At 39.7% G+C, this 12759-nt stretch overlaps 1 protein-coding gene across 1 annotated transcript in view; it reads right to left on the bottom strand.

The window, feature by feature from the left end:
* FREM1 (FRAS1 related extracellular matrix 1) overlaps window positions 1–12759 on the bottom strand; it is a 64144-nt gene that overhangs the window by 13476 nt on the left and 37909 nt on the right. Inside the window, exons 24-29 of the mRNA XM_066339570.1 lie at window positions 11672–11936; window positions 6263–6677; window positions 4947–5148; window positions 4346–4490; window positions 1685–1814; window positions 348–420 (exon numbers count right to left, since the gene is read on the bottom strand). Of these exons, the coding sequence (XP_066195667.1) occupies window positions 348–420; window positions 1685–1814; window positions 4346–4490; window positions 4947–5148; window positions 6263–6677; window positions 11672–11936 (1230 nt within the window). The remainder of the gene's footprint in view (window positions 1–347; window positions 421–1684; window positions 1815–4345; window positions 4491–4946; window positions 5149–6262; window positions 6678–11671; window positions 11937–12759) is intronic.

Here is a 12759-nt window from a genome sequence, read left to right as displayed (position 1 = left end):
TGACCTGTCTTCTGGGAGTTACCTATAGTGACTGAAGTCTTTAAAGCATCCTACAGCTCAGCTCAGGGTGAGTCCTATCCAGCCTAAGTGTTGAGAGATTAAGAGACATCATTCCAGCACTTTTGCTATTTTTACTGATGTAGAAGACTGTAGGCAATCTCATGCTAAGTAATAAAGATACCAATTCACTAAAGAAGCCCACAGTACTTCCAAAAAATGAGCCCAAGTCTAAATACTATTCAACTTCTCTAGCTACAGATAAGTAAGAGATTGCACTCTCCAAAGTAAGAGTTCTCTTCCAAAATCAGTTAATTAGTTTTAGAGTTATTCAGCGCACTGTTTCATACCTGGATCAAACTGAACAAGCTTGGAGGGAGTCACTGTGAAGTCCTTTCCCAGCTTAGCAGATACTTCATTGACCTGAGAAGACATCAAACAGTAAATGCCACACTGTGACTCATTTCACCAAACCACTGCATTCTACTGCATGCTGAAGGTACTTTGTGCATTTGGGCCTTCTCTATCTTATAATTTTGCTCATTCCTCTCTCAGATTGCTATTTGACAACACCAGTTAACACTGCTGCTCACCATGCCTGGGGACCTTGCCATACCTGGCTCCTGCACAAGCACATCCTGTCATCTCAGAAGCACAGCAACAACCTGGCCCTGTTTTCCTATTTGGCCCTTTGTGATATCTTGAAAGAAGCTTTTTTGCACAGAGCATTCTGTCATCCCCAAAGACTCATTAGTATAGATGTGAACACTACACATGTATACGGATTCCAGCAACTCCCTGAATTTTCACAGGAGGTACCATAGGACACCAGTTTCCACACAGTGTATGTGTTCCAGTTCCTAATGCTGGAATCAATTTCACTGGTCTCTTTCTGCAAATGACTGCTAGAGTAGAATCACTGGTGTCTGTGAAGCATTGGACAGGATGGCTCCTGATGGTATCATTAACAAAATTCCCACTAACTTCAGTAGAAGAAAAATCAAAATTATGTTTCTAATTAGAGCTATAATCCTGAGAAACTGTGAGGGGGGGAAAAATGCTATTTCTCTAGGAAGGGGAGCTGATAAAATACTGGAATTTCCATTTTATGAGTAAGGAAAAAATTTGTGAAGGCAAGTTGCACAAAACCTGTTTTACACAATTGTAGCCTCCAGCTTTCAGTCTAGTCTTTTTGACATAAGACAGAGGCAGTCATTGAAGATATCAGGGGTTTTCCTCGGCTGTGGGTGGTAGGAGGAGAAATGGGGAAGGTTGCCATGGCTGTGTAGTTGAAGCCCCTATACCTCCTGGGCTTTTCCAGCCTGAGAAGGCAAAACAAAAGCCCCAAGGCCCAGATTGCTCAAAGCCTGGATTTTAAAGTGGCAGATCCTGGAAACCAAGCTTCTGAGCACAGTGCCAGAGAAAACTGCCTTCTCTGTTTTTTCATGAAAACGTAAACGCTGCTAAAAAACATTCCAAGTTTGGTTAATAAGCATTTCTACTTAAAACTCAAGAAATTTTGTCAGAAATGTTTCAGCCACCTGTAATAGCAAGGACAATGTCCCAGTAAGTATGGATTGAATCACTTGGTCTCTTTGATGATTACTGAATTATCTTAAAACATCTGAGGAAAAAAAATAACAGGCTGCACTTCTTATTTTTAATTTAGGTTGGCTTTTGGCTTTACCTTCACGGTTATAAAGGCAGACTCCCCTGAGTGTCCTGCCCTGGTGATTCTCAGAGACACCACTCCCATGTTTTCACACACCTCATATTCAGTCTGTAGCATTTCAATTCGAGACCACCGTAGCTCCAGCCTGTGGGAGAGAAGGAATGTGAGTGTAGAGCTAAGCCACCTGGCTAGCTACCCCCAGCCCCTGCTGCTCAGAGGCTGTGTGACAATCCTTCTCTCCAGACTGCTGATTTAGCCAATACACATACTGAGTCTCCAAATCAACACATTTATGTGATTTAACTGATTAGGAAGAGGCAGGTAATAAGTCTTCCAGACCAGCCCTGATCTACCCTAAAACACACTTGAGCCTTGTTTCATGGCCAGAGTGATTCTGCAGTAACTTTGAGAAGACCAGTTTGTCCATAACAATAATAGGCCAAGAGAAGTTTATCACTGTTTATCCTGGTTCCCTTTAGCCTTGCAATTTTATTATACTCTCACTCCCCAGTCTTTTCTCAGCAATATCCTCCTTTCCACCTGTGGGAATACAGCGAGAAAGCAGGAATCAACGTACTACTGAACTCATTACAGAATTAGATGTGCTAAATTTAGTGGGCCACAAGACCTGGCAAGTCGAGGCAGGACCCTGAAGGAAGGAAGAGATAAGGGTGTTCTTGGTATGCAAGACAGTACAGGCCTGTGCAAATCTGTGTTAGCTCATGGTCAAGCAATGTTACTAGGAAACATTGATATGGTTGTTATGTTATTGCTTAAGCAAGTAGTTATTTTTGGCTCATGCTTGAAACGTGTATAAATCAGCAGTGTGTTCAATAAAATCAGCTTCATTGATGCAAACCACGGAGACCCCGTCTCTTTGATCACCCAACATCCACCCATCTACCTTCATCTATCCTCTAACTCTCCTCCTGTAGGATACAGAATATGCTCTAGGACTTTTCAGCCTCTATGCAAGGGCCTTCTCTCCTCCCCTATCTTTAGTACTCTGCATACTTCGCTCTTCAACCTTTCCTCTCTATGATTCCAGGTGTCTTATGCACTGAATTTTAGAATTGTTTATAGAGCATGGAGGCAGCGTCCGAACCTCAGAAAAATGTGTGCTGCACAAAGTAGTCAATAAATATCTTTCCTTTTTTAAAGCTGTGATAAAAATTAGTGAGATAAAAATGTAAGAATCAGAGAGGGATGAATGAGAGTGCAAAGTGGGAAAATAAACTGAGCTATTTTACAATTTGAACTTTACTAAAACAAACTTCTAGGCATTTCACAGCTGACTAGCTCTATTCCCAGTGGAAGTTTCCTCCTGTTCTCCTCTATCCTTTGATGATAATTTTGTGGAAAACCCATTTAGAAGTTGACACGATAAATTTTTGCTAAGGAAGATGGATGTACCAGGTGTAGTCCAGCAGCATTCAAATAAAAGCTGGGACATAAACAATAGATCTTGTATTTTGAACCAGTGATCATTAGGTGATAAATTCTTTAAATAGAGAAAATATCTCACAAAATTTTAAATCCAGTATTAAAATACTATTTTTTCACTAAAAACCCCCTTGGTCTGCTTGTGGATATTTTCACTGTAATGCCTATTTTCTGGGGAAAAAAAAAAAAAAAAAGAGCTTATTCTTTGTTCTTTTCCTAAGGCTGTGCTATGTATTGCCATTAATTTACTTTCCCATGATAAGTAGCATCACATAATGGGGGTTTTAATATTGGTTCATCTGCAAGCCAGCACAGAGCAGCTGGACTGTCTATGCTCAGATGTGTTTGTGTATAGGGACATCTTTTGGCACAGCACATAACTGCCTAAACAGTGCCTCCAGCTCAGTTCAGTCCCTGTCCTCTCTGCAGCATTCAGGGAAGTGCTCTGCCCCTGGGTACAGCTCTCTTCTCCTCTTTCTTCACCGTGAGTCCTGGTTTGTGAGTAGCCACTTTAGCCCAGAAAAAGCATATTATTGGGGTTTTTTCTTTCTAGATTTCTTCGGATTAAATAAGTTGGTTGAACATTTATCCCTATTTTCAGAAATAAAAAGAAGCATTGTCTCTGCTGAAGAGCTAGTCACACTTTTGATTTTTATCATCAAAGCACAGTTCAGATGATACTCTAATTTTTCTTATTGTATGTCACAAGGAGATAGTGGATAGTGTGCCTGATACAGTATGCAGTGGATGACAAAGAAGATGCTGTATGCTCTCCACCCTACTTTCAGTGCTCTTTTGCAGAAATATATTGCTCATAGCTTTGTTGTTTGAGAACATCTCCTCAGTTGTAATCTCAAGTTTGTGAAAAATGCACTGCCAACAGCAGGGGCAAGAGTGACCTGCAGCTGCAGGACTGTGATCATGAGGCAGTAGTCCCATCCTTCAGCATCTCAGATCTCCAAATGCCCAACTTGCAAAATGGATTAAGTTTCCTGGTGAGGCCCAGAAGGCTCTTGAGAACAGTGACAGAGTCTAACCTGACCCCTAGAGCTCACCCCTTGTACTTCACCTTCCTGAGAGGAAGAAACCTTCTCTACTCTAACAGAAACAATGGCAGGTTGAGTTGTAGCTATGTCCATATCTGCATGGCTTCAAGCCCAGCACATTTTCATTTGCCCCAGGGAGTAGTGAGCACAGTACAGCACAGCTCTTATCACCAAGGCCTGGAGCTACCTTTGGGGTGCTGCGGAGTTTCCACTGGCATCTATCACTCGAAACTCCAAGTTGTCTGCATTCACTTCTCGTGATTGGTTGATGACATAAAGTATGATTTTGCTGTTTAAATCCTTTTGGCTAAATCCTTCCTGAATAAATCCACCTATGAAAGACAAGTAATATGCAGGTGATCCAAATGCCTGCTAATAAGAACCATGTAGTTCATATAGACTCTTTTCAGCTTTTTGTTTCATTGAGAATCTGAACTTAGGGAAATGTGGGTTGATAGCTAAACAGCAACATCTGTTCATTATAAGCCTTTGCCAATTTCTTCACATGTAACCTGTTTTTCCAAAGGCCAAGTTCAATATTAATTTTTTTTTTCTTGATAGAAATAAAAAATTTCTGAACAGCAGCTATGAAAAAATATCTCAAATGCTTTGACGATTCATAACAAACTTAAGACTCCAGTTTCATTGGAAAAGTTTTGTTACTACAGTCAAACTTTGCCCAAAGTTTGCTAAGAAATTTTGATTCTCTCTATCAACCAAACATTAGCAGGGTAGGGATTGAAATCTGGGATGGTATGGCCCAAAATAGAGATTATAAAAGAAATCACCTGTTGTTGTATTTTCCAGGTAACCATAATGAGGACCTCGTAAAATCTTAAAAATTATTTTTTCATCTTCTGTATTGGGGTCAAATGCCCTCAGGGACCTGGCAGTAATATAGATCCCATAATTGCCGTTCTTCAGCAGTTCCACATCGGAAAAGCAATGGAGATTAATAATTTTTGGTGCCATTTTGTCCAGATGATCCACCTAAATCAAAGTCAGACATTCATTTTACAGCATGAGGATATTCGCTGTCCTGCTTTCATTAAAAGAAGATGGCAATAGCCACTTTGGCTCACAATGTGCTGCAGAGCCCTGAGTTCCAGTTAAGTTGTACTTCCCATGAGAAGTTTCCAGGCCCAAACTGCCCATCACTTGCCACATGCAGCAGGGTATAGTACACTCTGGGGAGTGCAACACAAATTCTATGTATCTCTGCCCTGATGTCTCATATTCCCCATAGTCCTCATTTTTTATGTCATTTTCGTCACAGCAATAGATAACTGCAGCAAAGGTTTGCCACCTGTGTTCTATAATAACGTCACCTTTAACAAATTCTGATGAATCTTCTATCATTCCACAATGGTTGTTGCTGTTCCTCTATCTAACCCTCTTCAGAAATAGCATCCCTCACTCATCAAATAACTTGAAATTTTGTTATCATATTATCAGGAAATATTAACAGCCTCTTCATTAGTACCATGGTTTTGAAACACAGAATTTGGACGCATAACACAACCAGGCATACTTTGTGTACTGAAACATTACACATAGATACATACAAAAATATCACAGCAAACATATCTGAGCCTATGATGAAGTATGAAGGACTTGAAAACAGGGGAAATGGGAAGTGAACAGAAAGATTCTAGCAAAGAAAGAAGAATCAGAATCATCTTACAGAGACTCTCAGAGAGAAGACAGGATGTCTAGGTGGGGAAGGAAAGTGGCTATAATTCAAGATTCCTGTGACATGAAGATCAGCAGTCATACTCACACCCCCATACGTGCAAATCACAGGGTCAGGCAACAAGTGGGAAAGCAGAGAAGGAGAAAGTTACATCCTTTCCATAGCTGAGATTCCTATGTAAAATTTTTAGCATGCAGGTATTAAGTACATAAGTATTTACTTGCTTATCTTTTTGCATTTTGGCAAGTAGTTAATTCCCCGGGTTAATTACACATTGAACACAGAAAGCAACGTTTTAGCTGGACAGTTAAATCAGAGACTACAGCAAGTACCAGCTGTCATCAAAACTGCTACATTTTTGATCTTATCATGCTATTTATCTCTCTTTAGTAGGCCTGTGGTCACACTTGCCTGAATGGTGAATGCCACTGGCTCGCTCTGTACCCTCCCATTCACGATGAAGCCTTGGTTAGTCCTATCTGTGGCAACAAATGTGAATCTGTCAGTCTGGGAATTCCCACCTCCATGCTTGTATGCAACATCCCTGTTGTCCACATTTTGCTGTGTGAAGTTGTGGTGCAGAAGCACAGCCCCATGGTAATAGAGATGACCATACTGGGGGAACTGAGACAACAGGAAGGTAAGGTTTTCTTTTGCAGTGTCTGGGTCTGAGAGCTGCAGTACATCAGGAGTAAGAATTGCCATAGCTCCTTCTGTCAGTCTTAATCCCATGTTCCTAGATAGAGTGGGCAAAGCCTGGTCAGCTGCCTCCAAGGCAATCTTGAATGTCCCATGCATAGTCCTTAGTCCATTGCTGATGATGAATCTGGCAAAGAGAGGCAAGGCAGTCTTCAGCATCTTGATTCACCATGTACTGAAATGAAATGATAATGCAGACCTTTACTACAGGACTTGCTCTGTGTTGATACCGCAAATGTAGAAGAGTTGGGTGGAGCACAAACTTAGTGGAGTGGATATAAAACGCAAAAACATGGAAGCAGACACCCAGGGGTATGATAGGAGTTAAAATGCACTGGCAGGGATTAAGCTGATGCCAGAGGAAAGGCCATGAAGACCAACAGTCATAACAGAGCTGATCTAGTCTTCTAGCTGAGATACAGGTGGAGGAGACCTTAAAGGAAAGGCTGCCTGAGAGGCTTATTGTAGCTTCCGGCATAAATATTTTACACATCCTTAAAACGTATTTTCACTTTGTTACTTGGCAGAAACACCTACAGCTTACAGAAGGAGGTATGTGAAGTGCATGACCTGCCTGGTTTGGTTTGGGTTGGGATTTTTTCTGTTACAAATCTTTTCTACTCAATGCCACCTAAACTATCTGAAAAGCCAAACTGGAGAACGATTTAGCCTTATCTCACTTTATGGGTTTGTTTAAGAACTAACTGTATCTTTAAATTTTCATATATTCAGAGGAACTGATTTATGTTTCTTCACAAAAGTCAAGTAAAGTTTCACTGAAATATGAAGATATTGTGAACAACTGTACAAATTGTATACAGTAATGTTAAAAACATAGATATCCATAGCATAAACTTATCAAAGGTTCGTATCTGCACAATTCTTCTTCCATGCTGGGAATTTCTACCAACAGCCACAAAGAGTCTTGGAGTTCTTTCTCAAGAAGTGATGTTCCCTTAGATACACTAAAGATTTGATTATTCACTACAGATAGATTTCCCTTTCAAAACTAAGAGAAAGGTGCCCAAGGCTCTGGAAAAAATCTGTTGGAAGTTCTGTTGTTTTTGACGGGGATACAATTAATTTTCTTCATAGTCACTCATATGGGGCTGTGTTTTTGATTTGTGCTGTAAATTGTGTTGATAACAGGGATGCTTTGGTTTTGTAACTGCTGAGCAGTGCTTACACAGGATCAAGACTTTTTTTGCCTCTCACATTGCACCACCAGTGATTGGGCTGGGAGTGCATAAGGAGTTTGGAGGGCACACTAGCAGGACAGCTGACCCTAGCTGACCTGAAGGATATCCCAGACCATCTGGTGTCATGCTCAGTGTCTAGAGCTGGGAAAGAAGAAGGAGGGAGGGAGAGACATTTGGAGTGGTGTCATTTGTCTTCCCAAGTCACTGTTGTGCATGGTGGAACTATGCTTTCCTGGGGATGGCTGAACACCTGCCTGCCCACAAGAAGCAGTGGATGAATTCTTTGTTTTGCTTTGTTGTGTGCACAGCTTTAGCTTTACCTATTAAACTGCCTCTATCTCAACCCATGAGTTTTCTCACTTTTACTTTTCCAATTCTCTCCTCAGTCCTACCAGGTGGGGAGGGAGTGAGCAGCTGCCTGGTGCTTAGTTGCCAGCTGCAGTTAAACCATGACAGAAGCCTACCAGCTGGGTATGGGCTTTTGCCATAAGAGCAACAGCATGGTCTGCAGGATTTTATTATTAAATTTAGTTGTGGAAAAAAAAGAAGGAGATAACCAATCTTCTAGCCTTTAAAATTCGTCTCAGATTTCTGAGACGAATGTATTTTCTTCTGAAATTAATTACCTGGAACACTTTCATGCTTGTAAAAAAGAAAACTTTTGAGGGTATATGAAACTAAAAATTGCTCTGAAAATGTCTTGCAATCCTTCATGTCCCATCAGCTTATAGCATGTGTGAATTACCTGTCTTTCTACATAAATTTCAGTGATCATGCTACACAGTACATGCAAAAATATTTTGTAAGTTGGTTTTCACAGAGTTATGTTCTACCTGAGTCAGAGCAGAGTCTGCTGTGCAAAGAAACTTTCTCTACTAGAGTGGGACAATTGTTTCAGACAGTATGAGGACCAGCCTAGTTGGCTGCTTTCCACCTAATACTCTTCTACCAGTGAAATGGAGACTGGCTGACATTTAGTGGATTATCTGTTTCCCCTTGGTCTCTTGACTGCAGGCCTTGAAGAAGTATTTTTAAAATTACAGGGTCAAAACCTAATGTATTCCTGTGTGACTTGAGTGTGAGTGACCTTCAGTAGGTCATGGAGCAGTTTACTGTGCCACACAGACTGTCCATCTAAAACTCCTCATTGCCTTCACCAATACCAGATGATTAGAGCTTGATCACTTGTAAACTGGCAGTATGCCATGAAACAGATGGGAATGAGCATAGGCAGACCAGGGACTATGTAGCAGTTAGAAATATGTTTACTGAGTATGGTATTCCCAGCTGGGAACCTAGAGACATCTGTCTACGTTGACCTAATGCTATTGTACCAATGGCAAAAGGGTTCTGCTATTTGTAAGCAATCTGAAATGAAATACAGAACTAGAATAATGATGATAAATACTGTGTTAGGAGTAAAAAGGGTAAAGCACCTTCAGTCAAGACCTTAACCTTCTCTTAGAAGGCCTGGAGGATTGCAGCAGAAGTGACTTTTTTCTCATTCTTTTGATTGCTGTAAAAACATTTGGACTATGTCACAAACAACATTTAGTGAAAGACTTAGGTAATTCAGTTCATGAAACTGAAGACTCATCCAGCCTTCTCCAGAATACTATACAGGAACAAAGGTCCTGCATGTATACATCAGACTGAAATTTACCATGAATTTCATTCACTGCTCAGTTTCACAGATGATGAAATTGCCTCTGTCCAAGATGTCCTTCTTTCTGCATTTTGGGAGATTTTGGTTGTTTATTTCTGGTTTATGTCTGCTTTGCAATTTCCTCAGGATTGGAGAGCAGAAAATATTCTCACTCTGATGAAATTTAGAGTACAATTAATTCCCAGGCAAAGTTTGGAGGACATGATGCATGGTTTGATTTCACAACTACCAACATTTCATGCTTTCTGCAGTTTGATGGCAATGGAGTTGGCGATAGGACCTACCATCTGTCATGGCATTTAAAAGATAAAAATGGAATCATAAATAGTGCCAACTCATTACAAAATCGAGCCAGCATGTCAAAATGGAGGACATTAGCATGTTCTTTTAGTATCCTGCTGCCAGCATCTGATGTCAGGTCACTAATCACTTGAAGTCATCTGTCCAAACAAGTACTGCCAAATCTTTCTTCCAGACCAACAGAACCAAACAATACAGGTAAATTTATGTCTGAAGGATGTGCTTTAGTGGGAAGTAAAAATCTGGTCAGTTAATTCCTCCTCCTCCCACAATTACCCATATAATTAATTCCTTGTTGAAATAATTATACTATTCTGCCAGAATACTTATATGTCTACACAAAACCAAATTATTTTCCAAATTATAACATCAGGGAACATAATTATTGGGATTAAAATAGTTATCCAAAATCAGTATTTATTAAAGCATCATAACCTTACTTTTATAGGGCTGACTTTCTGGTTTGGTTCTTAGCCATTGGCCTAAACAGAAAACATCGGGTTTATCCACTTTTGCAATGTACATAGAATTGTTTGATCTGATTTTGTTAGAATATGAAAGTCATACTGACACAAGCCACTGTACTATGGTGCCCAAACTAGGGCTAGTATAAGCTAATTCTAGTTTTGGTGAAAGTGTTTCACAACTAAGAAACTTAAAACTGCGGAATATTTGTTCACTTTTTCTGTAGTGAGTACAAGTGAATCAGACAAATCTCCTGACTAGAATTTCCACCACACTGAATGCAGTGGAAGAGATAGTTAAAAATGTTTCATCTGAGGAAAGTTTCAGAATAACTTTTGGGGTACACTCTAGACAATGCTACCTGATCCAGTATCACAGGGAGATTTATTTGATGTCTCCATGCCCTACTTGCTTTACTTGTCTGCAAAAAACTTCTCAAACTGGATGATGTTCTTGACCTTCATCATGCCTCACTGGAAAAGCCATTCAGATTAGAATCTAGTCTAGGAGAGTGTAAAAAGGGGTCTTTTTCTGAATTGCGGCTCTTAGGAGCCAAATCTTTAATTTTTCTTTAAAAATGAAAAAATAATAAATCCCTAATTTTGAATTTTGCTGCTAGCCCATCTTCTGTCAAAAGCTGTTCTCAGAGAAAATTGCCAATATTAACAAAAAAGTAAGCATTCTTACATTTTCTTTGTTTTTGAGCTTTTTCTTTTCCCTAATTTTGATCTTTTACAAAACTGTCCACAAGACTTTGACCAGTACATCTGCTTTTTATCTGATGATAATTCATTGCACTATTCTACTTTATAACAAAGGAAAGTTCTTTTAAGAATAAAATGAATAAACAGTTTTAGCTGGAAAATTTCAGAAACAGGTGAAAATAATTATCATTAGGCTGCTGAGCTTGTAGGTAAGCCTATGGATTCACCCTAAAATTTCTAGTGTATACATAAATTTATGAGCTATGGTAGTGTCGAAATAGGTTAAGTGGATTGGTTTTCATTATATTCCAGAATATTTAGGGATTCGAAAAACCCACAATTAAATTAATATGATAAATTATAACAGATAAGGAAGCTATTATTTAATACCTGAATGGACCAGCTTTACCACATCCAGCTGCAGCAAGAAACCAAAGGAAAATTCCAGCAAGTATGTTCTCAGTCCTTCTCTCACTTAAATTTTAACAGCTGTGTATACCTGGGTGCTATAATAATGCTGAAGCTAGTATCATTGAGTAAATTTGTCTCTGGTTATGTTTTCAGCATCAATGAGAAAACACATTTATTACCAAAGCATTCCAAATTATATTTATTGCAGTAGAAACAGGTGTGCTATATAAACATTGGGAGTTCACACAGAGCCTCCAGGTCTTTTTAATATTTTCTTTTTAGTTTTTTGGGGTGTTTTGTGCTGTGTAGTGCAGATTTCTTAAATACCCCAAAAATTCAATGGGAGGAGCTTGTGGGGTGGAGTACTACTCCTTACCTGAATTTATCTTCACAAACGGCTGCCTTGGCTTTGTGAACATAGCAGACAATCTGTCGTGCTACATCCATTTGACTGAAGCTTGTAATGGGAGTGCCAGGATAGCTGACATACTCTATTTGTCCATATTGGGGCGGGGAAGTTATCACATAAAGGAGCTCCTCTGGCTTGTCAGTACCATCCAGTGCAAGGAGGACATCAGTTGTAATGTAGCTCTGATCTCCTTTTGGCACTCTAAGAAGTTTCATAAAAACAGAAATATCTCCTGCGGAGTAGACAAAACAACACTGAAATTGTCATATTGAACTGGATGATCTCTTCTGCATTGTTTAGTCACAGGAAAGCCATCACTGATAGAAAAAGTGTAAGACTTCAAAATTATAGAGAAATTCAGCTGCAGGGGGAAATGGGACGCTGAATAAATGAATCAATATGATTCCAACAGAAGCTGTTTATTGTTTACATTACATGCCAGGTATAGATTCTAGGTCTACTATCCACGTGGGCACGCATCTCTGGGTTGTCTGAGATGCTTCTTCATGAGGCAGGCACACATCTTTCAGGACATCCAATTGGTCAAGTGTCCATCCTCATGTTGTACTTCCCCTGTCTAGGGTTTACATTTTTTGCAGATATTTTCTCAGGCTCTCTTCTTATTTTTGATCATCTTGTTTTCTCAGTAACCTTGATGAATTCCTGAGAGCTCTAACAACAAAACTGCAGGTGGTTTGATAATATTATTCACAACCAATTTGGTTGGTGCATCAGAATGGCCTGTTATACAGATACATTGCTACATACAGCACTGAAGGGTCTTCAGGATATCTTTATTCTGACCTTGTGCTCAAAAGCAGGGTCAGCCATAAGATCAGTCATAGCCACATTTCTTGGGGCTTTTTCTTGTTGGAACCTGAAAACTATTGTTCTATTGGGACCAAAGATGAAGAGACCACTGCCTCTTTTGACACATCTTCCAATCTTGGCAGTGTCAGGTAAACATTTTTTTTCTAACAGAGATACAATAAAAAAAGAGAGACTGTAAGACTGTAAGGAATAACCTGGGAGGCTGAGCTGTTTCTGAACAATCT

The sequence above is a fragment of the Sylvia atricapilla genome, chromosome Z (genome assembly GCF_009819655.1).
Source record: "Sylvia atricapilla isolate bSylAtr1 chromosome Z, bSylAtr1.pri, whole genome shotgun sequence".
NCBI classification, from domain to species: domain Eukaryota; kingdom Metazoa; phylum Chordata; class Aves; order Passeriformes; family Sylviidae; genus Sylvia; species Sylvia atricapilla.
This window is presented reverse-complemented; position numbering and strand designations above follow the sequence as displayed.